The sequence below is a fragment of the Bos indicus x Bos taurus genome, chromosome 25, assembly GCF_003369695.1.
Source record: "Bos indicus x Bos taurus breed Angus x Brahman F1 hybrid chromosome 25, Bos_hybrid_MaternalHap_v2.0, whole genome shotgun sequence".
In the NCBI taxonomy this organism is placed as follows: domain Eukaryota; kingdom Metazoa; phylum Chordata; class Mammalia; order Artiodactyla; family Bovidae; genus Bos; species Bos indicus x Bos taurus.
The window spans coordinates 13851589-13878436 of record NC_040100.1 but is presented as its reverse complement, the minus strand read 5'-3'; the positions used below and the strand labels follow the sequence as shown (position 1 = coordinate 13878436).

Sequence of the window (26848 nt, the reverse complement as noted above, 5' to 3'; positions counted from 1 at the left end):
CTTCTTTTGGAAGTTACTACAATGTTTCCATGAACATAGTTATGCACTTGCTCAAATACACAAACACATACAAAGGAATACAGAAAGGAATTCCTGTAAGAGAAACATGAATGAAAGGCTACATGCATGGTAATAGTTAACAAATATTGTAAAGTGCTAGTCGCTCGATCATGGCCGACTCTTTGCAACCCCATGGACTGTAGCCCATCAGGCTCCTCTGTCTATGGAATTCTCCAGGCAAGACTACTGGAGTGGGTAGCCATTCCCTTTTCAAGGGGATCTTCCCAGCCCAGGGATTGAACCTGAGTCGCCTGAATTGCTGGTGAATTCTTTACTGTCTGAGTCACTGGGGAAGCCAGTGACTTATTATTGTAAATAAATATTTATAAGCCCATATATTGTAAATAGCTCTTTAAAACATTTAACTCATGTATATTCCCACCAATGCCTGCTATCAGTTCTTTTACTTTCAGCTCTTTGTATCTTAAAATATAAAACCTAGCCTGATACTTTTTTTCTTTTCTTTTTATTTTTTTATTTTATTTTTTAACTTTACAATATTGTATTTGGTTTTGCCATATACAGAGTGAAGTAAGCCAGAAAGAAAAACACCAATACAGTGTACTAACGCATATATATGGAATTTAGAAAGATGGTAACAATAACCCTGTATACAAAACAACAAAAGAGACACTGATGTATAGAACAGCCTTGTGGACTCTGTGGGAGGGGGAGAGGGTGGGATGATTTGGGAGAATGGCATTGAAACATGAATAATATCATATATGAAATGAGTCGCCAGTCCAGGTTCAATGAACGATACTGGTTGCTTGGGGCTGGTGCATACGGGGAGGGAGGAGGAAGGAGGGTTCAGGATGGGGAACACGTGTATACTTTTTTTCTTTTAAAAGGTGAGTTTTATGTGCATTTGTCTTCAAAAAATAATATGTCATATAATTAAATATTTTTTTCTCTTTGGTGATTTGGAATATATATGTATATATGGATATTTAGTTCCACTAATTTATAACTTTAATTTACATGCTGAAGCATGTTTTTCAATTAAACAGCTTGAAATAAAACAGGTCCTATTTGAAACTTTCTTCTGAAAGATAAGGAAACAGATTATATTCTTCCAGCTGTTCTTATTTCTCCTCCTTTTCCTCCCCCTCTTTCTGAGTCCAGTGTATGATAACCTGGTAAACTATGATAACATAGTCTAACATGTAAGTGTAGAACATACAGGGTATGATATCATGGTAAACATTTTAAAAAACATCTATAAACTAACCTCTGGATAGGCGGAATCTTTAACATTCATCTTATATGTCTGTCTGTCTGTATGCACTCAGTTGTATCTGAGTCTTTGCGACTCCTGGGGTCTAGACCACCCCTGGCTCCTCTGTCCGTGGAATCTTCCAGGCAAGAATACTGAAGTGGTTTGCCATTTCCTACTCCAGGAGATCTTCCCAATCCAGGGATCAAACTTGCATCTCTTGTGTCTCCTGCATTGGCAGGTGGATCCTTTAACAACTGTGCCACCTGGGAAGCCCCAATGGATACTTAGCATCCAGCCCTAGGGACCAGGGTTCTAGGAGCTTCTTGCTAAGCCCTGGTTGCCAGGTCAGGGAAACCCATGGGCTCCAGAAGTGGGGCGAGAGAGATTGGGTGTTAATCATGATTAAACATGCTTAATCATTGATGTTTAATCCTGATTTGGGCTTCCCTGGTGGCTCAAACAGTAAAGAATCTGCCTGCAATGCGGGAGACCTGGGTTCCATCCCTGGGTCGGGAAGATCTCATGGAGAAGGGAATGGTAACCCACTCCAGTATTCTTACCTGGAGAATTCCATGGACAGAGGAGCCTGGTGGGCTACAGTGCATGGGGTCACAAAGAATCGGACATGACTGAGTGACTAACACTTTCACTCCTAATTTAAACATGAATAAACAATGGAGATTTTTTTAAAGTTATCAAAACTAAACTTTTTAAAATACAAAACATTTTTTAAAAATACATTCTTATTGTAACAAATGCCAGCAATGCAGAAGTAAATAGAATGAAGGAGGTTGGGACTTGCCTGGTGGTCCAGTGGTTCAGTTCAGTTCAGTTCAATTGCTCAGTTGGTCCAACTCTGCGACCCCATGTACTGCAGCACGCCAGGCCTCCCTATCCATCACCAACTCCCGGAGTCCACCCAAACCCATGTCCATCAAGTCGATGATGCCATCCAACCATCTCATCCTGGTCCAGTGGTTAAAATACCACAATTCCATTGCAGGGGGCACAGGTTAGATTGCTGGTCTGGGACCTAAGAACCCACATGCATGTGCATGACAAAAAAATAGGGGGAGAAAAGAATAAGGAATGTTATGGTAGTTACCCTTCTGTCAAATGCCACCCCATTCTACCCTGCTCTGAGAGATGACTGATAGCCAATGTTATCAGCTTGGTTTTTATTAAACTCATTTTAAAATGCTTATATAAGCATGTATGATGTTTGCATTCTTTATTTTTTTAATTAAAAAAGGTTAAATCTAGAGAAAATTGCAAAAAATTAAAAACAACAATAACAAAAAACACTACCCCTTCACATCACCCCCTCCATTTTGTCTGTTTCTCTCTCTCTCCTGAATCTTTATTAGATGAAAATAAATTGAAGACATCACAATAGACTTCACCCCTAAATATTCAGCATATATTTCTTAAGAACAATTGCATTCCTTTATATGACCACAATATAATTATCATACTCAAGAAATTTAACCATTGATATAGTAAAGTAAATACAGACCAACATAAAATTTCCCTGATTGTTGCCATAATTGCCATCATATCCTTTACAGTTATTTGTTTGTTTTAAATCCAAGATGCAATCATAATTACACATTACATGTAAGTTGTCAGGTCTTTAATACAGAACAGTTTCCTAGCCTTTTTTCATGTATTTTATGGCATTGACATTTTTGCAGAGTTGAGGTCATTTGTTGAGCAAAAGGCCCCTCAGTTTGAGTTGAACAAAAGGCCCCTTAGTTTGAGTTTGTATGATGTTTCCTTGTGTTTGGAATCAGGTTATTTTTGGCAGGAATACTCCATATGTGATGTTATTTTATCAGCGTATCATGTTCGGACCTACATGCCAGCATGCCCCATTATTTGTTATGTTACAGTTAATCATTAGTTAAAGTCATGCCTGCCAGATTTCTCCATATTCTGTTCTCCAACCATCTCTCATCTAATGCAGAGGTAGGCAAACTTTTCTGTAAAGGGTCAGATCGCACATAGTTTAGGTTTTTGCAGAGTGCATAAGATCTCCATCACATATTCCTTTCTCCTCCAACCATTAAAAATGTGAAATGTGAAACCATTCTTGGCTGGAGAGCTATACATAAACAGACAGACTGACAGTTCTTGCCTATACCAATCATGACTGCAGTGGTTGTAAAGTGATGACTTAAATTTCTGTTATTCCTTTTATGTTTATTAGTTGGCATTTCTCTGCAAAAAAGAGCTGTCCCTCTTTTCCTCCCTTTTAGAAAATGTCTTTGGAATCAATATGAATTTATTATGAAGTTATGGATCTGTTTCCATTTTTTAATGGCTGCAAAAAATGCTGAATGTGTTAATTTATTTTTCAACTAGAAGGTATAAAGTGCAGACTGTGATAATCCCTGGAGATGCAATGTTGAACATAAGTAGATATAGCCCATGTCCCCATGGAATTCACCTTCTCCTGGGGGAAACAGACATTGATCAAATGATCACATAAATTAATGTAAACCTTCAGTTACAATTAGTTCTGTAAAGGGGGAGCATTTAACAGAGCAATATGAGCTGGTCAGGGAGGTCAGCAGGAAATGAATGCTGCCCTGAAGAAGTGATGGCTGAGATTCAGAGAATAAGTACCATGACTTTTGTGAAGATGGGGCTGGAAGAGCACGGTCCTGAAGTCAAAGGAACCCAGGGGAACACCTGAGAGATGGGTAGGAGCCAGGCACACAGGCAGAACTCATTGATGGCCAGTAGTGTGGAAAGGTAGAACAAATACACAGTAAAAAATAGTATCAGAGAAGCACAAAGAGGTCATGGAACCAGGCCGTTGCAGGGGGGTGGTGGGCATTGTCCATGGAAGAATTTACATTTTCCTCCAGAGAGTGAAGAAAAGTCACAGAAGTGTATTTTATAGATAGGATAGTGCCCAGACCAGATGAGCCTTTGAGAAAACCACTCTGCTGGAGTTCCATGCTGGGAGCCCCATCACTGGGCCACCGGATAAGCTGGTAGAGAAAGGATGGCACCTTGAACAGAGTGTTCTATTGGCTATGGAGACAAGGTAACAAACTGAGAACTATGTATGGTGTGAAACTAAAAGCTAATGCAACTCTGGAAACTAATGGAAATATTTGAATCTTGATTTTGAGGTGGTCACATAGATGTTGCCATTGTTGTTTAGTCCCTAAGTTGTGTCCAACTCTTTGTGACCCCATGGACTGTAGCCCACCAGGCTCCTCTGCCCCTGGGATTTCCCTCACAAGAATACTGGAGTGGGTTGCCATTTCCTTCTCCAGGGAATCTTTCTGATCCAGGGATCGAATCTGCATCTCCTGCATTGGCAGGCAGATCCTTTACTGCTGAGCCACCAGCGAAGCCACATTGGCTTATCATTTAACAAAAGTCATCCAAGGGGCACATGTAAGATACAGGCACCTTGCTAGATGTAAATTTTACCTAAAAACAGTATCCTGCTAAGTGAAAAAGGATGGTGCAAAACAGTATACAGTGTGGTACCTTTTATAGAAAGCAGCAGCATATACCTGTACGATGTACTTGGAAGGACACATAGGAAGGTAGTAATAATGCTTGATTGGAGGAGAGCAGTGTCTGGTAGACAGGTAGTAGTAGGGAGCTTTTTCTTGAATATTGTTCTTTACTTTGGAATTTTGAACCATGTGAGGGGACTTAGAGATGGATTGGAAATACCTAATAACATATGCTCAAAATATTGGGTTGGCCAAAAAGCTCATTGTGTTTTTCTGTAAGATGTTAGTGATAAACCTGAGTGAACTTTTTGGTCAACCCAATACATAAAGCAAAATTGATAGAGTTGGACACATAGCCTAGTCCAACCCAAGCGATACGGTAAATAATCAAAGATGTAAAAAAACCCCATAAATCAAAATATATAATATCTGTAAGTTAAGGGAGAAAGCCTGAGCCTCTTATTTAGTCTGTACATGTTGAAAAAGATCTGTTTAAACATAGTTGCCTCAGGGCGGGTGAGAAAGCCTGGAGCAAGAATTTATTGCTTTTCAATGTAAATACTTCTGAGCTTATTTTTTAAATTCAGGGCAGGAAGGAGGGACTTCCAGGAAATAGGGCAGCATAAGTAGACATTTTTAAAGCCTCTTCCTTGAAACTTACAAAATTAACAGAGGCGTTACCAACTAAAATGAAAACTAAGCTGAAACTTGGGGACAACCTTATCCTTTCTCTACAAATGCTGAAGAATTGTTGCCAGACACAGCACAATTGGAACCAAAATGAAATAGGATGCTGGGGGTTGACCAAGTTTCCTGAGCTTGAGAACCAGCACAGAACTGTCAGTCAGAGAACATCCTGATAGTGTCCCCCAACCCGGAACAAGAGCAGAGATCTGGAGAGGTGGGTGGGCTCAGAAGGAGCCAGGCCTCCCTTCACCTCAGATCAGCTTACAACAGAGAGGCTAGGGAAGAGCAGGTTGGGGTGCTTCTGTGTCCAGGCATCACCAATTTTCACATATCCTGGCTTTCTGATTGGGAAAGGGAGGAATTCAACCAGAAATAAAGCAAATTTCTAATCAAGGCAGAACATCCAAGGCAGAGAGAGATATTTGCTGTCACCGGTTCATCCTTCCCCCAATAAAAATGTCAGTGCTTTCTCCATCTTAGCTCTATAACATGATTGTCAGGGATGAGATTTTTGAATGTTTAAAATATTTTAAATATGTCATGCTAAACCAACCGAATCTGAATCTTACAAAAATGAGGTCCAGGCAATAACTGAAGTTGGAAAATTTCTCTGTAACAAGATAACATTTTTAGCCCAATCAATAGGTAAAATTTTAAGTATTCATAGCACTCAATATTGGCAGAAATGTGGAGAAATATGTTTATAGGAATACTGAGGGAAAAGTGAGTGGTAGGAAATCTTTTCTTGGATTTCATGTTTCCACACGGAGTGATATCAATTAGTATTGCTACTACTACTAGAATTGCTGTCTTCTTGCCCACATCTCCAATTGGTAAGTTTGGAGGAAGAAAAATGCGGATAGCTTAGCCTTTCCTTCTTTTTCTCATGGGCTATTCTTATCTGTGAAAAGCACTGCTGGCCTTGAGCTTTCATTGGCCCATCACCTCCTGTGACTGGCCAGGTGGTAAATTACCTAATTCTGCGTGCAGCATACGGAAGCTGACATTTTGATCTCTGTCTTCCTGGCCCCAGCATTAAAAAAAAAAGCCAACCAGAGAGAGAAAAAGTGCAATTTATTGATTCCTCTCCATCTGTCATCAGTGGCAAAGTCAACAAAGATTTATGTAAAAATAACATTGACTGCTACCTACTAAACATACCTGCCACCTTCATGGCATGCATTCTGCATCCTAGCTTCCTTCTTACCCACAGAAAAGCCCCAAGTCTCTAATTGCCTTAAAATTCATTCTGTTTGATATTAGCACACCTGTTCCAACTTTCTTTCAGACAGTGATTGCATGTACCACCCTTTCATGTTCGAAAATCCTGCAGCCTCCTCTTTAATGTGTGTTCATTTGGAGCAAAATCTATATCTAATCTATTTGTAAATAATCTAACAGTCTTTGTCTGGAGGTTAGAATATATTTAGTCTGGTAATATTGAATGCAACTGCTGATTTATCTGGCTTTCAATCAATGATTTACTTTCTGCTCATCTCATCTGCCCTGTGTTCCCCTTTTTCTCCTTCCTTTTTTTGAAATTCAATCAAGTGTTTTTATCATTACATTCCTTGATACTAATTATACATCATTTTATTATTCTTTTAGCGATTACCCTAGAAATTGCAATGTATATCCTTGACCCACTGGTATAGATCTTTATCACTTCAATATGATGTAAGGACCTGAGAATACTTTTAACTATATTCACTCCCATTTTTTGTATAATTGTTATCATGGATTTTATTTCTTTATATATTTAACAACTTACCAAACATTGTTATTAAGATGTATTATTAGAAGATTAAAATATAATAATTGCTATTTAAATTTACCACCTATTTATTATTTCCAAGCTCTCTGTTCTACTATCTACATTCTTCTATCTGGAATCTTATTTCTTCTGCCTGAACAATTCAGTCTACCATTTCTTTTATGATGGGTGTTTGTGAAAAATTTTCTATCTGTATGTTTAAGATGTATTTATTTCACAAATTTTTTAAACATAATATTTTTAAGGGTTCACTTTTTTTCTTTTAAAACTAAGTTCGTTGAGGACAATTTACATACAATAACATGCAATCATTTTATGTGTACAGTTAGATGAGTTTTGACAAATGTATACACATGTGTATAACCATCAGTCAAGACATAAGCATTTCCATACCATCAACCCTAAAAAATTCCTTGGTGCACCTTGGCAGTCAACACTACCCACCCTGCCCCAGTCTGTACCCTAGGCATCCATTGATTTACTTTTCTGTCACTCTAGATTTATTTTTCCTGTTCTAGAATTTTGTAAGAATGGAATAATGGAATATATACTCTTTTGTGTCTGGCTTCTTTCACTCGGGATAACATTTTTGAGATTCAGCCGTGATATGGTAGGTATCTAGTTTTGTTCCTTTTAATTGCTGAGCAGTATGTCAGTGTATGCACATGCCATCAATTGTTTATCCATTCATTCAGTGATGAACATTTGGATTATTTTCAGTTTGGGACAGTTATGAATAAGGCTGCTATGAACATTCATGTAAAAGTCACAGTGTGGACTTCATTTCTTTAAGAAAATCACCTACAACTGAAATTGCTGAATCATAGTGTAACTGTGTGTTTAACTTTATAAAGAATGGACAGTTTTTCAAAATGAGTGAACTATTTATATTCCCAAGAACATGTACGAGAATTCCAGTGGCTCCACGTTTTTACCAGAACTTGGTACTGTCAGGTGTTTAAAATGTATCTGTTCTACTGATTGTGTAGCAGTATTCCATTGTGGTTTTACTTTGCATTCCCTGATGACTAACACAGTTGACCATTTTTCATATGCAATTGGCCATTTCTCTTTCTTGTGAAGTAATTTCCTATCACTTGCCCATTTAAAAATTGAATTATTTTCATTTTATTGAGTTACAAGAGTTCTCTTAAAAATTTATTTATTTATTTTTGGCTGTGCTGGGTCCTTGTTACTGCACGGGGTTCTCTCCAGTTGAGACAGGTGAGGGCCACTCTTCGTTGCAGTGAGTGGTTTTCATTGCGGTGGCTTCTCTTGTTGTGGAGCAGGGGGCTCCAGGCTGCGGGAGTTCCAGTAATTGCTGCACATGGGCTCAGCGGTCGCAGCTCCCGGTCTCTCGAGCACAGGCTCAACAGCTGTGACACACTGGCCTAGCCGCTCCTCCCAATGTTGGACCCTCCTGAATCAGGGATCGAACCCATGACTCTTCATTGGCAGGTGGGCTCTTCACCACTGAGCCACCAGGGAAGCCCCCCAAATTTCTTGATATAGTCTTAATTCAAATTATTTGCCAGATATATCGCATTATATACATACAAATTGTATATAATATAGGAATATAAATTATATGTGTAGAGCTTTTCACTATCTGTGGCCCATTTTTTTTTTGGTCCTGCTGTGCAGCTTGTTCCCAGACCAGGGATTGAAACCAGGCCACGATAGTGAAAGTGCTGAGTCCTAACCACTGGACTACTAGGGAATTCCCCATTTTTCCCAATCTGTGGCTTTTTCCATTTTTTTCAAGGGTGTCTTCTGGAGTACAAGATTTTTATTTTGAAGTAGTAAAAGTATCAGTGTTTTCCTTTGATAATTTGTGCTTTTTATGTCCTATTTCTAAAATATCTACTCTACTTGCTCAAAGTTGTAAAGATTTTCTCCTATATTTTCTTTTAAAAGTTCTGCGGTTTATGATCTAATTTTGATTTACTTTTATGTGTGGGATAAGGTAAGAGTTAATTTGGCACTTTTGTCAGAAGTCAGTTGATCACATACATGTAGATCTGTTCCTGATCTATTATTTCCTTGGGTCTATATGTCTATTTTTTTGCCAAAACCACACTCTCTTAATTAGTTTTATAGTAAGTCTTAAAATCAGGTAGTCCTTTCCAACTTTCTTCTTTTTAAAAATTGTTTTGGCTATTGTATGTATATATATCAATACAATTTTGCATTTATATATAAATTTTAGATTCTGAAGAAAAACTTTCTGGCATTTGGATTTGGATTACACTGAACCTATAGATCAATTTGGGGAAGAATTAACATCTTAAACATATCAAAACTCCAACAAATCATGAACATGTTATATCTTTCCATTTAGTTTCAATCTTTTAAAATTTCTCTCACTAGTGTTTTGTAGTTTTAGTATGCAGACCTTGGACTTATTTGTTAAACTTATCCATAGTATTTCATGGTTTTGATATTATTGTGAATGGTGCTATTTTTCCAATTTCATTTTCCAGTTGCTTATTTGTAGTGCTGATCTCACAGAATGTGACCTTGCTAAAGTTAAGCTTGTTTTTTTTGTTGTTGTTGTCGTCGTTGGTAGATTCCTTAAGATTTTCTACATATACAATCATGTTGACTTTGAATAAAGATGATTTTACTTTTTTCTTACTAATTTGTTTGCATTTTATTTATCTTAAATGATTTACTTGACTGGCTGGAGCCCCCAGCAAATATTCCATAGAAGCCTTCTTTCTGGTTTCCTAGAGACAGCATTCAGTCTTTGACCATTTGGTATAATGGTAGCTGTCCATTTTTTGTAACGTCTTTTATCAAATTGAGGAAATTTCCCCTTCTATTCCTACTTTTCTGAGAATTTTTAATTGTGCATGAGTGTTAACTTTGTCAAATGCTCTATATGTATGCATTAAGATGATCATGATTTTTTCTCCTCTGAATATGAAAAATTAATTGATTTTTTAAAACACTGATTAATTAAAAAAAATTAAACCAACTTTGTATGCCTGGGAAAGATCCCATTTTGCCAAGACGTATCATTCTTTTTATACATTGTTGGGTTCCATTTGCTAATACACTGTTAAAACTTTTGCATTTATATTTGTTTTATATCTGATTTTGGTAATGGGGTAACACTGGTCTCATAAAATGACCTGAGATGTGTTACTCTGTATTTCTGTATAAAAATCTGTATAAAAATTTGACAGATTTTATATCTGATTTTGGTAATGGGGTAACACTGGTCTCATAAAATGACCTGAGATGTGTTACTCTGTATTTCTGTATAAAAATCTGAAAGATTTTTATAAGATTGGTGTTTGTTCTTTGTTAAATGTGTGTTAGGATTCAACAGAGAAGTCATCTGAGCATAAAGGGATTTGTTGTGTTTGGAAGGAGGAGGTTATTAATTATGAATTAAATTTCTTTAAAAGGTATGAAACTATTCATATTTTCTATCTCTTCTTGTGTCTACTTCTCAAGGAGTTTTTTCTATTTTGTCTAAGTGGTCAAGTTTTTTGGAATAAAGTTATTTATAATATTTCTTTGTTATTTTTAATGTCTTTAGGATTTATACTGAAGTCCCTTCCATTAGGCCTGATCTTGGTAATTTGTATATTCTCCAGATTTTAAAATCAGGTTAGAGATTTACCGGGAGAAGGCAATGGCACCCCACTCCAGTAATCTTGCCTGGAAAATCCCATGGACAGAGGAGCCTGGTGGGCTGCAGTCCATGGGGTCGATAAGAGTCGGACACGACTGAGCGACTTCACTCTCACTTTTCACTTTCATGCATTGGAGGAGGAAATGGCAACCCACTCCAGTGTTCTTGCCTGGAGAATCCCAGGGACAGGGGAGCCTGGTGGGCTACCATCTATGGGGTCGCACAGAGTCGGACACAACTGAAGCGACTTAGCAGCAGCAGAGATTTACCAATTTTACTTATATTTTCTTTGATTTTCTCTATTATTTGTACATTTTCTATTTCATTGATTTCTTCTCTTACCTTTATTATTTCCTTCCTTCTATCTTCTTTGGGTTTAACTTGTTTTTGTTCTAGCTTCTTAGAGTGAAATCTTAGAATATTACTTTTAAATCTTTCTTTTTCTAAAATAAATATTTTAAGTTATAATTTTCTCTCTAAGCACTGTTCTAGCTGCATTCTACAAAGTTTAACACATTGCATTTTCATTTGCTCTAAAATTTAAAAAAATTGTTTTTTTAATTTTTTTTCCTTTGACTTTTTATCCTTTGTTTTTTATTCTTTGGCTTGTGCATTATGTAAACTGTGTTTTATTTATAAAATATTTGAGAATGTTCTAAATGCCTTATTGTTATTTATTTCTAATACATTTCCATTGTGGGCAGAGAATGCTTTCTGTGTGATCTCAATATTTTTTAATTTATTGAGAATCATTCTAAGGCCCAACATATGGTCTTTTATGGACATTCCATGTATACCTGAAAAGATTGTGTATCTGGCAGTGGCTAATGCAATGCTTTATAAATTCAGGCTGGTCAAGTTATTTCCTAGTGTTTCACAAATCTTCTGTATCTTTACATGTTTTATCCATGCTGAGGGAGGTGTGTCCACTACGTGTGTGGATTTGGTTTTTACTTCATGTATTGTGCTTCACCTATTTTAAAAGCTTTATTATGGGTACATTTTGGATTATTATATTTTCTTAATTAATTGGCTTTTTATCTTTATTAATTAACTCTATGTCTGGCAATACATTTTGTCCAATATTTAATGTAATTGTTCCATATTTCTTATGATTAATATTTTCATCTCTGTACTTTTTTCTTGTACATTTTCATTCTTGTACATTTTTCTATCCTTGTACTTTTAACATATCTGTGTTTGTATATTTAAAGAGTGCATTTTGTAAACAGTCTCTTTTGGGTATTATTGTATTTTTTATCCAGCCTGATGTTTTCTGTCCTTTAATTATAGCATTAAACTCTTTAAATTAAATGTAATTCACAGTATATTTAGTTTTCGATCTACTAGCCTAATGTTTATTTTCTATTGTCCTGTCTGTTCTTTCCTCTTTCCTCTTTTATGCCTGCTTTAGTGTTAATTATTTTTCAAATATCTGGATTTTGTTGCTGTCCTTAAAGAGTTTTGAAGTTTGTTTCTTACCCAGGTGAGTTTACCTGAGAATTGGCTTGATTTATCTGATGATTTTTAAAGCTTGGTTATGGCAGTAGAGTAACTTCTATCCTAAGGCTAGTTCAGTCCTACTTCTAAGGTACAATCTACCTGCGGTCTCTACCAGAATCACAGGTGTTTTGTCCACTCAGGCTCATCAGAACTTAAATGTCTTCCAGTTCTTTCTTAGCTCTAGGAATTGTTCAACTTACAGCCCTCCACCAGCTCTTCTTTGCCTGACCATGTGGAATTTTATCCTGTGAATGTGCATCTTAGTTATCAACCCAGAACTCGCAGGAATCCCTATAAAGATTTTCTCAGCTCTTTGCTGCAGTTTTCTCCCTCCAGTGTTCTGCCTGACAAATTCCAGCTCCCTAAGCCTCCATGAAGAGTGAGCTCTGTTTCCTCAGCTCAGTGAGACCACGGTGCTGTTTTGGTTTCTTTTTCCTCTACGTTGTACAGAAAATGACTCTAGGCAGAGACCGGGCAATTGTAGGGCTCCTCTTACTTCTTTCTGTTCTCATGTGGATTACCGTCCTTCACTGGCTATTGTCCAATTATTGAAAACAGTTAATTTATATGTTTTTATACGAAGTTTTCTAGTGGTAACAGTGTGGGAGGTAGGATGGGGGTAAGTCTAGCGCTAGCTTAGAAGCAAAAATTCCTCAGCTTTCTTTCTAATGGATATTTTCACTGCATTCAGAATTTTACATGGACAGTTGTTTTCTTTTAACACATCAAAGATTATACCAATGTTTCTAAGTTATACTTAACTTTTGTCATTTTGATGAGAAGTCATCTGTTGTTCCTTTGAAAGTAGTGTGTTTGTGTGTGTGTAAACAGGAGGGACTGGGTTCTTTTAATATTAATATTTTGTCATTGGTTTTTAGAAATGTAATTATGATTGCCCATGTATGTCTTTCTTTGCACATATCCTGTTTGAGTTATTAGGACTTCCTGAAATTGTGGCTTAATCAGTCTTTGGAAAATTCTCAGCCAAGATTTTATCTGTCCACATTCTGTCCACCAACCCCTCCTTTTTTTTCAGACTTCAATTACATGTTTGACCATTAATGATATTCTATGTATCTCTTAAGCTCTTTTCTCTATTTTTCTTTCTTTCCTCTCTTTATACTTCAATAAGATATTTTCTTCTGACTTAATTAACAGTTCACTGATCTCTTTTGTTGTGTTGGTCCTGCTTTAAGAACATCTACTGAAGGAATTTTTTGTTGTTGTTGTTCCAGAATTACCATTTTATTCTGTTTTCAAAATAAATTCTAGTTCTTCCCTGGTAAATTTCTTTGTCTTATCATTCATTTTCTTGAACATGCATCGCAGTTATTTTAATGTTCATTTTACATAACTCAAGTATCTGGATCACCTATGTTTTTACTGTCTGTTGGTTTTTCTGTTGGTTTTTCTTATTTTGGCCTCATTACCTGACATGTTTGGCAATTAAAAAATTAAATGCCAGATATTATATTTGAAATGTTTTGTGGTTCTACATGTTGTTCTGTCTCCTCAGAGAGATAACAGTTTTCATCTAGCAGGCAGTTAGGAGAGATGTAGATCAACTTTTACTAACAATAATTGAGATAATTTGAAGATGAATTTGATTCTCTTAAAACTTCTGGTCTGCTATTCATCTTAATACATATTGTCTTTTAAGAGCTTCAGATGAAACCCTGGGGTATTTATTTGCGCTTTCCTCCTTGTCAGGTTCTAAGCTCCAGTTTTTCATTCTGCTGGCATTGTGAGGTTCCTAAGTACTCTCCTTCTCCGTGTAGCCACTTAGCCTCGGCTTGGTTTCTTTTCTTTGTTTTTCACTCTGTGCTGCTTAAAATGAGGCAAGTGCCTTTAGGGGGAGAGTGGAACAGAATAATACATTCACTTTTCTGAGGTTTTCTTTCCATGGATTTTAGTCCCTCAGGTCCTGACTGTCTTGGTAGTACTGCAAGCTGATTATTTTCTCTCTAAGTCTGTGATATTCTCAAAATTTCTGAGATAGTACTTTCTTTTTGGCCTTTTGGTCCAATGCAACTTGGAAATCAGGTAATGTTTCAAAATCAAAGGCAGCAGAGAATTTCAGGTTCACACCAGTGCCCTTTCCTTCTCTCTGGATTCCTGGACCCATTCTTGAGTTCTTCACTTTGATTCCATTTTTTTTTTTTTTTAATTGGCTAATGCAAGTCTTTGAGTGTTTTTCCAGAATATGTTAAAAAAAAAAAAAAAAGACCATTTATTTTCTCATTTGTTTCATTTGGAAACTATTTTCTTCTTAGTTTCATACATGATAACAACCTAAATATATGTATAAGTCCTATATGAGACCAGTTATCCTGTTTATTGGTTCATTTTAATTCTGTGATCTAGTGTTACATACACTCCTGAAGCCAGTCTTTCTCCCCCTTTGTTGATAACTTGTTTTTGCTTTGTTGGGAACTTAAATTTTCTTTATCCTAGAGATGAAAAGAATTATCAGCACGTATATCAATATAATCTCTTTTCACTAATAATCCAGTCACAGAGTAAATCCTTTGTTTTTTTTTTTTTTTTTAAAGCAGAGAGTGTGTTATTCTTTTTATGGTTGTATACAAAGTGTTTATTGCTTTGAAATAAAATAAATATGGGATATTTTCTCACTTAAAAATTAAGCCAATATGAAAAACCTTTGTTACAGAATGTTCACAGAATGTATATCTAAAAGTAGAAATCTTCTTAGTACTGATTCTCCAGAGTTAGGTCATGTATAGCATTCTAGTTATATTATGTATATATGGACACTATGTGCAAAGTTTTCTTTTTCAAGAATGTTGTCATGTGTGTTATTTTGCAATTCACTCTACAATATAGTTTGTAAATCTTTCCAACTTACCACATTCTTTCTGGTTATCTACTGCTGCATAACAAATCACCCCAAAATTAAATGGTTTAAAACATCAATGTATTACTATACTACCTCTTTTAGTCTGTAGGTCAGGAATTCATATAGTCCTCAGCTGGGAGGACTCTTACAGCAGGGGCTAGAATAGCTGAGGACTGACCAGATCTCTCTCTCTCCTTCAGCAGCCCCGCTCTCTATTTCTCCTTCCTTACCTCCCAACTTCCTTTCCTCCAGCTCAAGCTAGCTTGAGCTGCCTTGCAGCATGGTGGACTGTGGGTAATTGGCCTTCTCACATGGTGACTTAGAGCCCTAAGAGAGTGTTTCAAGAGACAGAAAACAAGAGCTTCTGGTTTAAGTCCTAAACTAGAACCTGGCACAAAAATAACTTTAATTCTTTATTCGATTAAAGAAGTAACGTATCCTAGCTAGAGCAGGATATCAAGGGAATCCAGATAGTCCAGATTCAAGGGAAGAGTGATGTAGATTCCAATTTTTTTAAAAAGTTAATTTATTTGCCTGGGCTGGGTCTTAGTTGCAGCACGTGGGATCTTTACTTGCAGCATGCAGGGTTTTTAGTTGTGGTATGCAGGATCGTTGGTTGTGGCATGTGAACTCTTAGTTCTCTGACCAGGGGATGAACCCAGGCCCCCTGCCTTGGGAGCATGAAGTCTTAGCCACCAGAGAAGTCCCGTAGATTCCAACTTGATGACAGGAATATTAAAGAATTTAAAGCCATCTTTAATTCAACACAGTCAAAAATTCCCCTTCAGCCAAGCATTATTTATATTCTTCTAACATAAAACATATCCAGACACATTCACAAGCTCCAGAAAGTCTCATCTCCTTGTGGGCACCATGCTCACAGGTCCTGGATCTGTTTATCTAAAGCAGGTTCAGGGCAGGTTTTCTCAGCCTGAAGATCTGTAAGCTCCTTTTGCCTCTCCTCTAAACACCCCACATATGGCAGTGAGGCAGAGATACAGTAACTTTGATAGAGTTTACTGAGTGTGACTGCCAGTCGCTGTTGTGACTGAGTGACTCTTTGCAACCCCATGGAATCTAGTCCGATAGTGTCCTTCTGTCCATGGGATTTTTTTGGGTAAGAATACTGGAGTGGGTTGCTATTTCCTCTTCCAGGGGATCTTCCCAACAGAGGGATCTAACCTGTCTTCTGTGTCTCCTGCACTGCAGATGTATTCTTTACCCAGTGAGCCCTGGGGGAAGCCCAATTGCAATGGACACCCATTCAGTAAGGGAGGATGTAGGTAGTGTTTCCCATAGCAGTCACTCCAGTTCACAGCAGTTCTGAAATCCAGCTGGGAGCATGTCATCAGTTCTTTAATTAAGACCCAGTCCTGCTTCTTGGGAATGATTCTTCACGGCTCTTGGCTTTATCTTTTGGGCTCTTGGTTCCTCCAAGAGTCCTTCTCCCTCAGAAGAAATGGCTCCTGTGTGCAGCCATTAAGGGTTGGGGATCCAGAGGCCTTCTTTCCTTTTGTACCACCTCTGTCCCTTTTAGTCCCAAACTGATCCAGTTCCAGTTCATTCGCTCCATTGTGTCTGACTCTTAGCGACCCCATAAACCGCAACACGCCAGGCCTCCCTGTCCATCACCAACTCCCGGAGTCCACCCAAACCCATGTCCATCGAGTCGGTGATGCCATCCAACCATCTCATCCTCTGTCGTCCCCGTCTCCTCTCGCCTTCAATCTTTCCCAGCATCAGGGTCTTTTCAAATGAGTCAGTTCTTCACATCAGGTGGCCGAAGTATTGGAGTTTCAGCTTCAACATCAGTCTTTCCAATGAACACCCAGGACTGATCTCCTTTAAGATGGACTGGTTGGATCTCCTTGCAGTCCAAGGGACTCTCAAGAGTACAGTTCAAAAGCATCAATTCTTCAATGCTCAGCTTTCTTTATAGTCCAGTTCTCACATCCATACATGACTACTGGAAAAACCATAGCCTTGACTAGACGGACCTTTGTTGGCAAAATAATGTCTCTGCTTTTTAATATACTGTCTAGGTTGGTCATAACTTTCCTTCCAAGGAGTAAGTGTCTTTTAATTTCATGGCTGCAGTCACCATCTGCAGTGATGTTGGAGCCCGCAAAAATAAAGTCAGCCACTGTTCCTACTGTTTCCCCATCTATTTGCCATGAAGTGATGGGACCAGATGCCATGATCTTAGTTTTCTGAATGTTGAGCTTTAAGCCAACTTTTTCACTCTCCTCTTCCACTATCATCAAGAGGCTCTTTAGTTCTTCTTCACTTTCTGCCATAAGGGTGGTGTCATCTGCATATCTGATATGTTTTCTTTAAAACTATTGAGGACTTACTGTGACTCAAGCTATTGGTGAGGCGGCTGAGGCACCATATCTCTAAGATTCTTGAAAGCTCGTTTAGGCCTGCACTTAAATATGTGTGAGGTTTTTTTTTTTTAATTGTGCTGGGTCTTTGCTGTAGCACACTGGGCTCCTTGCTGCTGTATGAGGGCTACTCTCTAATGAGGCACATGGGCTTCAGTTGCCTTGTGGCATGTGGGATCTTATTTCATGGAAAGGGATCAAACCTGTGTTGCCTGCATTAGCAGGCAGATTCTCAACCACTGGACCACCAGGGGAGTCCCTGTGTGAGGTCTTAACAAAAGTTCTGACTGCCTCATCCCTAACTTCATCTTTATCTGCAGACCACATTTTACTGCCCCGGGATTTGAATGTTTTTGCAAGGAGATGTCAGAATCAGGAGGAACAGTTCTCCACTCTAACCCAGCAGGTCCTGGTTCTATTTCCTCTAAATTCTACCACAAAAAGGGGAATAATTTCTGCTTTAATTCATCTCCGCTTGTCTTTCATCATAGGCATCTCAAAAAGCCCAGTTGGCTTCTTCTGTGCTCTACTTGGAACTCTTCTAGTCAGGTCCATGAACTCATTAGGTTGCCTTCTCATCTGTCATGTCTTGCTAACTGACCCATCAGTCCATGGCTTAGGTGCTCTTTTGTCCAGGAACAGTGTTCTCAGTGTCCTTCAGGTCCTCTCCAAGAGTCTTCCTGAGGCCCTTGCAGCTTTCACTAACAGTCTTATGGGGCACATCTAGCTTCTGTTCATTGTCCAGTCCCAGAGCCAATGTTTTAAGTGTTGGTTACAGCAGCAGTCTACTTCCAGGTACCAAATTTCGTTTTGATTATCTGTTGCTGCCTAACAAACCACTCTAACCTCTTGCCACAAAGTAAAGAATGTGTATTGTAAAGAAGCCAATGCATTCCATAGTCTGCACTTTGATAAGATACATGGAAAATGTTATCCTCCAACACGTACCCAGATGATTTTTTCTTTTTCTGCTCATTTCTTTTCAGAATGCAACAGACCCTTCATCACCCCCTACCCTTGACTGTCTTGGGCACTTGAAGTAAAGATATTTATTGAAGGTAAAATAAAGGAAGGAAAGACAGGGGAAGGGCTGAGGTAGAAGTGATAAAATCCCCATTTTTACCTCACTGGGGACAGTGAGGTTTTTATTTACTTATTTAATTGGAGTGTATTTGCTTTACAATGTTGTGTTAGTTTCTGCGGTACAACAATATGAATCAGCTATCTGTATACATATATCCCCTCCCTCAGGAGCCTCCCTCCCATCCCCCATCCAGCCCTTCTTGGCCGGCACAGAGCACGGAGCTGAGCTCCCCGTGCTGCACAGCAGCTCCCACCAGCTACTTCACACACGGCGGCGTATGTATGTCCGTGCTGCTCCCTCAGTCCATCCCACCCTCTCCTTCCTCCTCTGTGTCCACAGTCCATTCTTTATAGAGGACAGCAAGATTTAGAGAGAACAAACAACTTACCCACATTCACACAAGCAGTGAGGGCAGAGATCTGATAGACGTGTCCTCCTCTGGTTAAAGGGTTAAATCTACTTTGTACCAGGAGCTCCATGTGTGTTTATAGACTCGCTTAAGGCTCTTTGGTGACCTGGTTGCCATCCAGAAAATGCCAAAACAACTGATTGCTAGGGGAGGAAACATTGCTAGAAGATGCAGCTTTCATCCAAACTTTCAGAGGGAAAGATGCTTCTGAACTCTACCAACTCTATTAGTTCATGTGCCTGTGACCTTTCAGAAAAACTTCTGGAAACGATTTCTATGTACATCGTTGAACTATGTACATAAGATTCAGCCAGTGGCTTAAGAAGATAATTTGGGAAGTAGGGCAGGTACAAGAAAAGATAGGAGAATACAGGGTAGCAAAGGTTGAATGCCCAAGGTATAGTATCAGCAATGAGTGTGTTACTAGGGCTCAGAGGAACCACACCCAGGGTGCAAACCAGGAGGTGCAGGCAAGGAGGGGACCCTGATTAACTTGTGCCCCTGGCTGGCAGCACCAATGCCCACATTCTCTTGGCACCTGCACCAGCCAGAAGAGAGGTGATTACTGAGCTATTTGGACCAGAGGCTTAGGGCAGTATTGCCTGCTTTGCTTCTGATTGGTGTGAGAATGTTTATGTATCTCTTTTCTTTGATACTGGGAATTGGAAGAATCTGAGCTGGTGGCTTAGTCTTTCTGCCACCTAGAGGGGGGCAAGAAACTGGGGACCTTGGAAAAGAGGGTGCTGTCAGGAAAGACTAGTCTGCTCCAGCCAGGTGAGTTCTTTCTCCTATGGCACACCCTTGGGAGGGGCAGAAGGAGACTGGTAGGTGTTTGTCTATGGGACAGACTGAGATGCCTCCTGATGCTTTTGATTTTTTCTTTTTGCAACACAAACCTTGGTAGCACTGTGTAGTTTGTCAGCTTCTGGGCACATGAGAGGTAGACAGGTAGGGGACTAGAAAAGGTGACTGGAGACTCAGTTAAAGGGTTGCCCTTGAGGCATGGGGCAGGGGAGGAAAGGGGCCTATCTGGGTATGGACTTGGCAGAGGGCAGTGTGAGGGCAGGTTGCAGACAGTCTTCGAGATGTCAAGCTCACACCTGTGTCCAGGCACCCTCAACCCCTCATCGAATCCATTCTGTGACCTTGGGAAGGGAGGTGAGGGGCCAAACCACGTGTTCTCAGACCCCCGGGAGCGGGATCAGAGGTCAGCAGGCGGTCGCTGCAGAAGTGCCTCCCTAGGTGATACTGCGGTGGGCACCCCGAACCCTCCTCCTCCCCCAGTTCTGGCCGCCAGTACCTTAACTCGGCGCCTGCCCTAGCCCTGGGCGCGGATGCAGGTGTGATCCTGGCGCCGGGGATGAAGTAGTTAAGGTGGGGGGCGCTTCGGTGAGCTGTCCAATACGGGGAACAGCAGTTTGCCGGAGTTAACGTGGGCAGCTTCTTTGGGGAGGAAGGAAGGAGGACCGTCTGCCAAGCTCCAGTTCGCCCCCCGCGCGCGTGTGCCTGTGTGTGCAGTGCGTGTGTGTGTGTGTGTGTGAGCGAGTGTGAGTGCGCGCGCGCCGAGGCGTTCCTCAGGTTGCGCTGCCTGGAAACCGAGGGAGCCATTGGCGAGGCGGAGGGGTGGGGGTGGGGGCTCCCCGACCCTCCGAGGCGAGGCGCGCCCAGAACCCCGGCTCCTGACGCGGGCGAAGGCAGGGCGGGGACAGCGCCGCGGGCTGCCTCAAGGCCCCGGGGGGCCCGCTGGGGAGGAGCCGGGGAGGAGGCCGGAGCTGCATGGAGTTTCTAGGGCGCGCAACTCCGGCGGGGCCTCGGCCACTAGGCTTCGGGGCGCAGCGAGGCAGCCGCGCACATGGGCTGAGCCCGCGCGCCGGGGCTCTGCACGGCCAGCGGGAGCGGGAGGGGTAGAGCCGCGCGCCGAGCCGGGGTGCGGGGCAGCGTCCCCAGACGGGAGCCGAGGACAAGGACAAGAGGAGCGCGCCCAGATCGCGCTCCGAGCCGACGAGGGGCTCGCGCCGACCCCGGCGCGCGCTTGGGGAGCAGCCCGGGGCGCCGTGGGAGCCGGCGGCAGCGAGGATGCCGGCGCGGGGCCGCGGCGGCCGGCCGGGGGTGTGAGTGTGAGGCTGAGCGCTGCCCGCCGGCGCCTCCCCCCGCGCCACCTCCTCCCTGCGGGCCTCGGAGGAAGCCCCCGGCGCGCGCGGAGGCGCCTCGGAACCCGGGCTTCGGGGCGGCGGGCCCGCGCGGCCGGCCCCGGCCCAGCCAGAGGTGAGTGCCGCCGCCCGCTCGCTCCCGCCCTCGCCTCTTCCCTCCGTCCGCCCTTCTGCCCCGTGCCCAAAGCCCGGGGCTGTGGCGGGCCCTAGCCCCAGAGTGGGCGGGCTGGCGACAACGCCTCCCATACCTGTTGGCGCTGGAAGAGGGCACCGGGCGGCTGGGGGTTGCCCGAGCCTCCTTGCTCTCCCTGGGGGTGGCGGGTGTCCGCCCGCCTGGGGGCGTGGGGTCCGGGCAGGGCGACGGGTGTCCCACCCGGGTGTCCCAGAACTGTGCGGGCTGCAGGCTGGGCGCCGTTCGCCGAGTCCCCGGCGCCGGTAGCCGCTTGTCTGCGCGCCCCCGGCCGCGGGCGCCTGGGCGGTGGAAGGGAGAGGAACTGCACCGCAGCCCAGGTGGAGAGCCGGGCGGCTTCCAGGTACCCGGGAAGCCGGGAGTCCTGGCATTCGGGGGAGGATTCCCTCCACCTCCAGCCCCGGCGAGGGCTATTCGCCCTCCCGGGCGCACGCTCCTCGCCGCCACCGCCCGGTGTCTGCCGGCCCTGGGGAGCGCGGGATCACCCGGAGCCCTCCGGCAGCCCAGCGTGGGACCTGGCTGTCACTCAGCTGGCCTCTGGGTCCCCGGCAGCTTCCAGAGTCCCGCGCCCCGGCAGAGGCGGGCGCCGACTCCGCCGGGCGGTCTGGGTTTACTGGATGCCCCAGCGTCCCCGGACTGGCGCGACGCGGAGTGAACTTCTTCAGACTTGGCCTGAGGGCGCCTAGGCAGCAGCAGGTAGTTCTGGGGACGGCCTCGGGGCCAGGGAGAGTGGAGGATGCCTCACCCCGACGGGATGGGGTGCTGAACGTGGAGCGAGGGCTACTTTTTGCTATCTAGGCGCCAGCCACGTGCGCCCTCTGCCCCCATCCCCAGCATCATTTCCCTCTGCATTTTTTTCTTTGAGGGCCAGTGTGTGTGTGCGGAAAGCGCCTTCCTTGTGTTGATGAAGTCCTTTGCCCCGTGAAATGATGCCTGCAGTTCCTGAGGTCCCAAGACTGGGGCGCCATCCCCAGGCCTTGAGCTCCGTATTTTGCTGGGCTCGGGGGAGAACAGCTCAGTGCCGGTGTGTGTGGCTGTGTTAGGTCGTGCCGACTGAAGTCTGATTAGTGCTAGTAATAACTATATAAGAACAGCCTCAGGGATGGGGTTGGGGTGGCCTTCTCTAGGAGGAATGGGTAGATTTCTTCCCTTCGTGTGTCCAGACACACAGAGCATTCGTGCAAAAGTGAAAACTCTTAGGATTTCCACGTTCTGCTTCCTTAACTGCTGACTCGCAGTCCAAAAGATAAACTCTCTTTCAGTTCAGGCCTCTGAGCCTTGGAAAGGGTTTTAAAGCCATTTGGTGTGAAATTGTCTTGAGGCCAGAGGAGGACACGGTTTTCATCCAACCCTGACCGCAGCTCTCCTCCTTGGTTTGTTGGTGGTTTTCATTTCATCTATTTTTTGGGGAAAAAAAAGTGTTGCAGGTAGAAGGAGGTGTTGATGGAATCTCCATTGTCTTTGCTACTTGGTTCTTTGAGGCTGTGAAGTCTGGAGGCAGCTCGGACGGCGCCTGTGTTGCTGCTCTCTTGAGACACCCCCAGCTAAGGATGGATTCTTGGGCTCCAGGAGCTGCAAAACTTTGCTAGTTCCTTAGGCAATTGGCCCCTACACATGCCTGATGGATGCCCCTGGGCAGTGTTTCCCGCGGCCTGTTCTAATGGAGGCCCAGCTGAGGCCCCCCCGCCCCTTTCTGAGTTCACTGCAGACATGTGGGTTTTTAATGGCAGTAGCTGCCTGAAAAACAGCTATGTTTACCAAGAAGCTGGTCTACAACACTGATGTTGGTTACTGACTGTATCCAAGTGGAGTAATGAAAACAAAACTCTCTGGAAACCCAATCCCTCGGATATTTTATTGGAGGAGCGCTAAATCCTCTTAGAATTGTTCATTGAGATTACCTTTCTCTGAACTCGGACTGTAACTACTGCCAGTAATCAGGCCTTTAGTGAGGGTGCTGCAAAGGGCTTTGCAGAAAGAAAATAATTTCATTCAGCTGGTTCCATGGAGAACATGATGGGCAGGACGTGATGGAGACCCACGGCTCCCTTTCCTTGCGAAGGGATGGTGGGGATTGGGGTGAGGTGAGGGTGCAGGTGTGAAGGCTGCTTGGTTAACATTTATCTCCACAGTGGGAGGCCTCTGATCAGTGCCCAAGCATTGGGCAAGGTTAGGCGGCCGTCTAGAAATTTCTTTTCCGTTGCAAGTGGCTTTGGGAGGGACGGCGTGCTTCTGGATCAACAGTGGGAGAGATGTATCTGAGGGCTGGTCTTAGGTCCTGGCACTGTCTGCTAGCTAGATTTGGCAGCCCACTCCGGCTCCGACAGCCTCTGCAGTGCCCATTGGGTGGCAGAAGGGGGCGCTAGTTCTTACATAGAGAGGAATTCTGGTGGCTCAAAGAGAACTTGGATGTTTAAGGCCTTTGCACACCCTCTTAATTCAGATTTCTGGGACCCTTCTTGATGTCAGACACTTCTACACATTGGAGCTCACGTAACCTTCATGTTTTATATTTGGAAACTGATGCTGAAGGTGGGTAACTAACTTTCATGTGAGCAGGTAGTTTGTGGGTAAGAGGCAGGGTTAGGGTTTGATTCTAAGAGGCTGGTGTTCCTGATTGTAGGTCCAGGGCTCTTTGCACCCTGCTGCTCATGATCTGAAGAGTGTTTTAGTAACCTTTGACCTTCAGTGCCTTGTCCAGGATCAGACCCAAGGCGGGTGCCCTTTCTGTGCTGAGTGAATCCAGGGCAGCATCTCATTCCTTATTCCTGACAAGGAAACTCAGGCATGGAAGGAGCTCTGTCTTGTGCAGTGGGTCAGGGAAGGAGGCCTTGCCCTCCACGTGTGCCCACATTGAAGCCACGTGGGGCTCAAGTCCACGCTGGCTTAATTATAGATGGTGGTGCCTTTGGTCGCTTGTTCCCTCTCTGTGCCCACAGTGGTATGGAATTGGGTGACATCTTTGCCCTTCCCTTGAAGCTTAACCTGATGTAGTCAGAGTGTCTGAAATGTCTTTTCATGATGGAGAACCATTAGGCTGCGCAACGAGCCACAGCCTCCAGTGCTTGTTAAGACAGTGTGCATCCCAACTCGCAAACAATGAAACTGTCCTTCAAGATGGGCAAGGCATTGGCTGACCCCTCAGTGGCTCCCTTGGAGGCTAATTCTGCATGTGGTTTGAAAGGAGGAAAATGAAAGCACAGTTGTGGCATCCAACCTGGGGCTTTCTGAGTGAATGATGTTTTTAATCATTTAACATTGAACAAAAATGTATTCAGTGCCTATTATGTGGTATGGATATAGAAATGAACATGAGATGAATATGACACAGCGGCTGCCATCAGAAAATTTACACATTAATGGGGAAGGCAGACCATGTGTGAGGGATACACATTTGTGAGCAGAGATGGGAGGCAGTCAGTCTAGTGTGACACTGATGTCTGAGCTGAGCTTGAAGGATGGCTATGAAGTAGCCAGTCCTCCATGGGTATTCCAGGCAGAGGATGTTATGGGAGAGGTAAGAAAACACATGGAAGATATGATAAAGCAACTGGTAATTTGGACCCCCTGGAGCTTCAAGAGTGAGGCAGGGAAGGACGAGAGAAGAGGCTGGAATGGTAGCAGAATGCTTGTGGTCAGGACTAGGGGGCGAGTGGCAAGGTCAGATTGGAGTTTTAGGTAAGTCTGGTTGGAGACCTTGTGGAGAATGGATTTGGCAGTGAGAAGACCAGAGGCGTAGATACCGGTGAGGTGGCTGGAGCTGAGGCTATGGTGGGGACTATGGAGGAGAAGAGATGGATTGAGCAAACATTTAGGAGAATTCTCAGTTAGGGTTTCTGGGTTGCAAGCAACAGAAACCAGCTCTAGCTAGCAACTAAAGCCCACAAGGAGAATGTTGTACAAGCTCTGATGGAAATTCACAGGGCTGGGGACACGCCTGAAGAGCCAGGCTTGGAGCAGTTGGGAATTAGGTAGTCGAGGGGATCTTGGTGGCTGGAGTAGTCTTATGGTTTCTCTCAGGTGATGCTATGAAAGTAAATGATCTCTATCCTTTCCCTCCATCATCATCATCATCATCTTATTATTATTATTATTCTGCTGTATTCAAAATGCTCAGAGGAAATCTCTAACTGGCAAAGCTTTGGGTCTTCATATCAGGAATAGCTTTCTGAAATTTCATTGGACTGGGGAGAGGTAGTTTTTCTGAAAGGAAGCTGGAATAAATCTGCTGGAAGACTTGGGCGTGTCCTCCACAGGAGGCTTAGTTGGTGGGACTCACTGATTGAGTAGGAGTATTAGTAGGAGAAGGGAAGGGTGTAGCATGACCACAGAGTTTCCAGCATAGGTAACGAGGTGGATAAGCAAAATGAAAGTCTGGCCAGACTAAATAACTCACTTGTTTCCTCACTGGCAGAGCTGTGGGCAGTTCTCTGTGATCAGGCCGTGGGAGAAGGTAACAGCCTATTTTAAAAAGTCTCATTAAGGGGCAGTGCTGCTGAGGATAAGGCCTGTTTAAATAGGTTACTTTAGCTCATGCCCCACAAATCTGGGTAGTTTGAAAGCATTTTCATTCATTCATCCTGTATTTATTGAGCATCTCTGTACCAGGTACCAGGGACAATGGCCAATTAGATAGAGGTGGTACTCTCATATTCTAGTGGTGTAAGACAATGAAAAAACAAAAATGGAAAATAAAATTAGGTGATATCATGGAGGAAAAGGCAGGGATTTCTTCAGATTGGGTGGTCAAGAAAGTTCTTACTGAGGAGTCATAGTTAGGCTGGGTAAGTTGGGAGAAGGTCTAGGCAAGAACTTCCAGGCAGTGTCATCTGCCAGTGCAAAGGTCCTGAGGTAGACACTGCTGGGTGTGTTGAGGAACAGGAAGGAGGCTAGCATGGCAGGAGATGTGTACCGAGAAGTAGGGGCTAGTTCATGGGGGGCCTCGGAGGTCACCCTGCAGAGTTTGGATTTGATACTGAATTAGTTAGGAGGACCAGGAGGGGTTTTAAACAGCAAACTGACATGATCCAATTTCTGTTTTCAAAAGATCACCCTGGCAGCTGTGCCTTCTGTGTGTACTACCTTAGTGCAAGAATGTGAATCTCTATTCATCAGAGTCTAAAATGAAACGTAGTATTTGAGAGTAACAGATGGAGAGAAAATGCTTTAGTGACCTTAATTTAGTGGTTTCTCATGTACCAATTAAATGTGGGTATGGACAAAACCACATTTCTAGTATGATTTCAGTTTTGTTTAAAAATGTGGTATAGAAGAATAATAGAAAGAAGTGGACTTAAAATGTTAACAGTGCTTGTCCAAAGGAATTGGCATTATGAATGATTTTTTTAAAATGAGCTCAAATTTCTTTTATAATCAGAACCAATTTTTTTTTTAATGTATTCA

The 26848-nt window shown here is 42.7% G+C and overlaps 2 protein-coding genes across 5 annotated transcripts in view; one reads left to right on the top strand and one right to left on the bottom strand.

Annotated features, from left to right (window-relative positions):
- Positions 1–26848, top strand: part of CALN1 (calneuron 1) — a 532935-nt gene that overhangs the window by 97998 nt on the left and 408089 nt on the right. The window contains exon 1 of one of the 4 annotated variants that reach the window (XM_027526978.1): positions 20975–21370. The exons of 1 other annotated variant lie outside the window; for it this stretch is intronic. The gene's annotated coding sequence lies outside the window, so the exon portion shown is untranslated. Of the gene's footprint in view, positions 1–20974; positions 21371–22058; positions 22142–26848 lie in introns of those variants that run through there. 2 more of the 4 variants (XM_027526977.1, XM_027526976.1) reach the window with 2 other exon arrangements.
- LOC113883332 (translation initiation factor IF-2-like) lies at positions 2227–21967 on the bottom strand. Its single transcript, XM_027526979.1, has 2 exons — positions 21504–21967; positions 2227–2312 (listed from the first exon to the last, which is right to left on the bottom strand). The coding sequence occupies exons 1-2, from the start codon at positions 21814–21816 to the stop codon at positions 2293–2295; spliced, it is 333 nt and encodes a 110-aa protein (XP_027382780.1). The 5' UTR covers positions 21817–21967; the 3' UTR covers positions 2227–2292.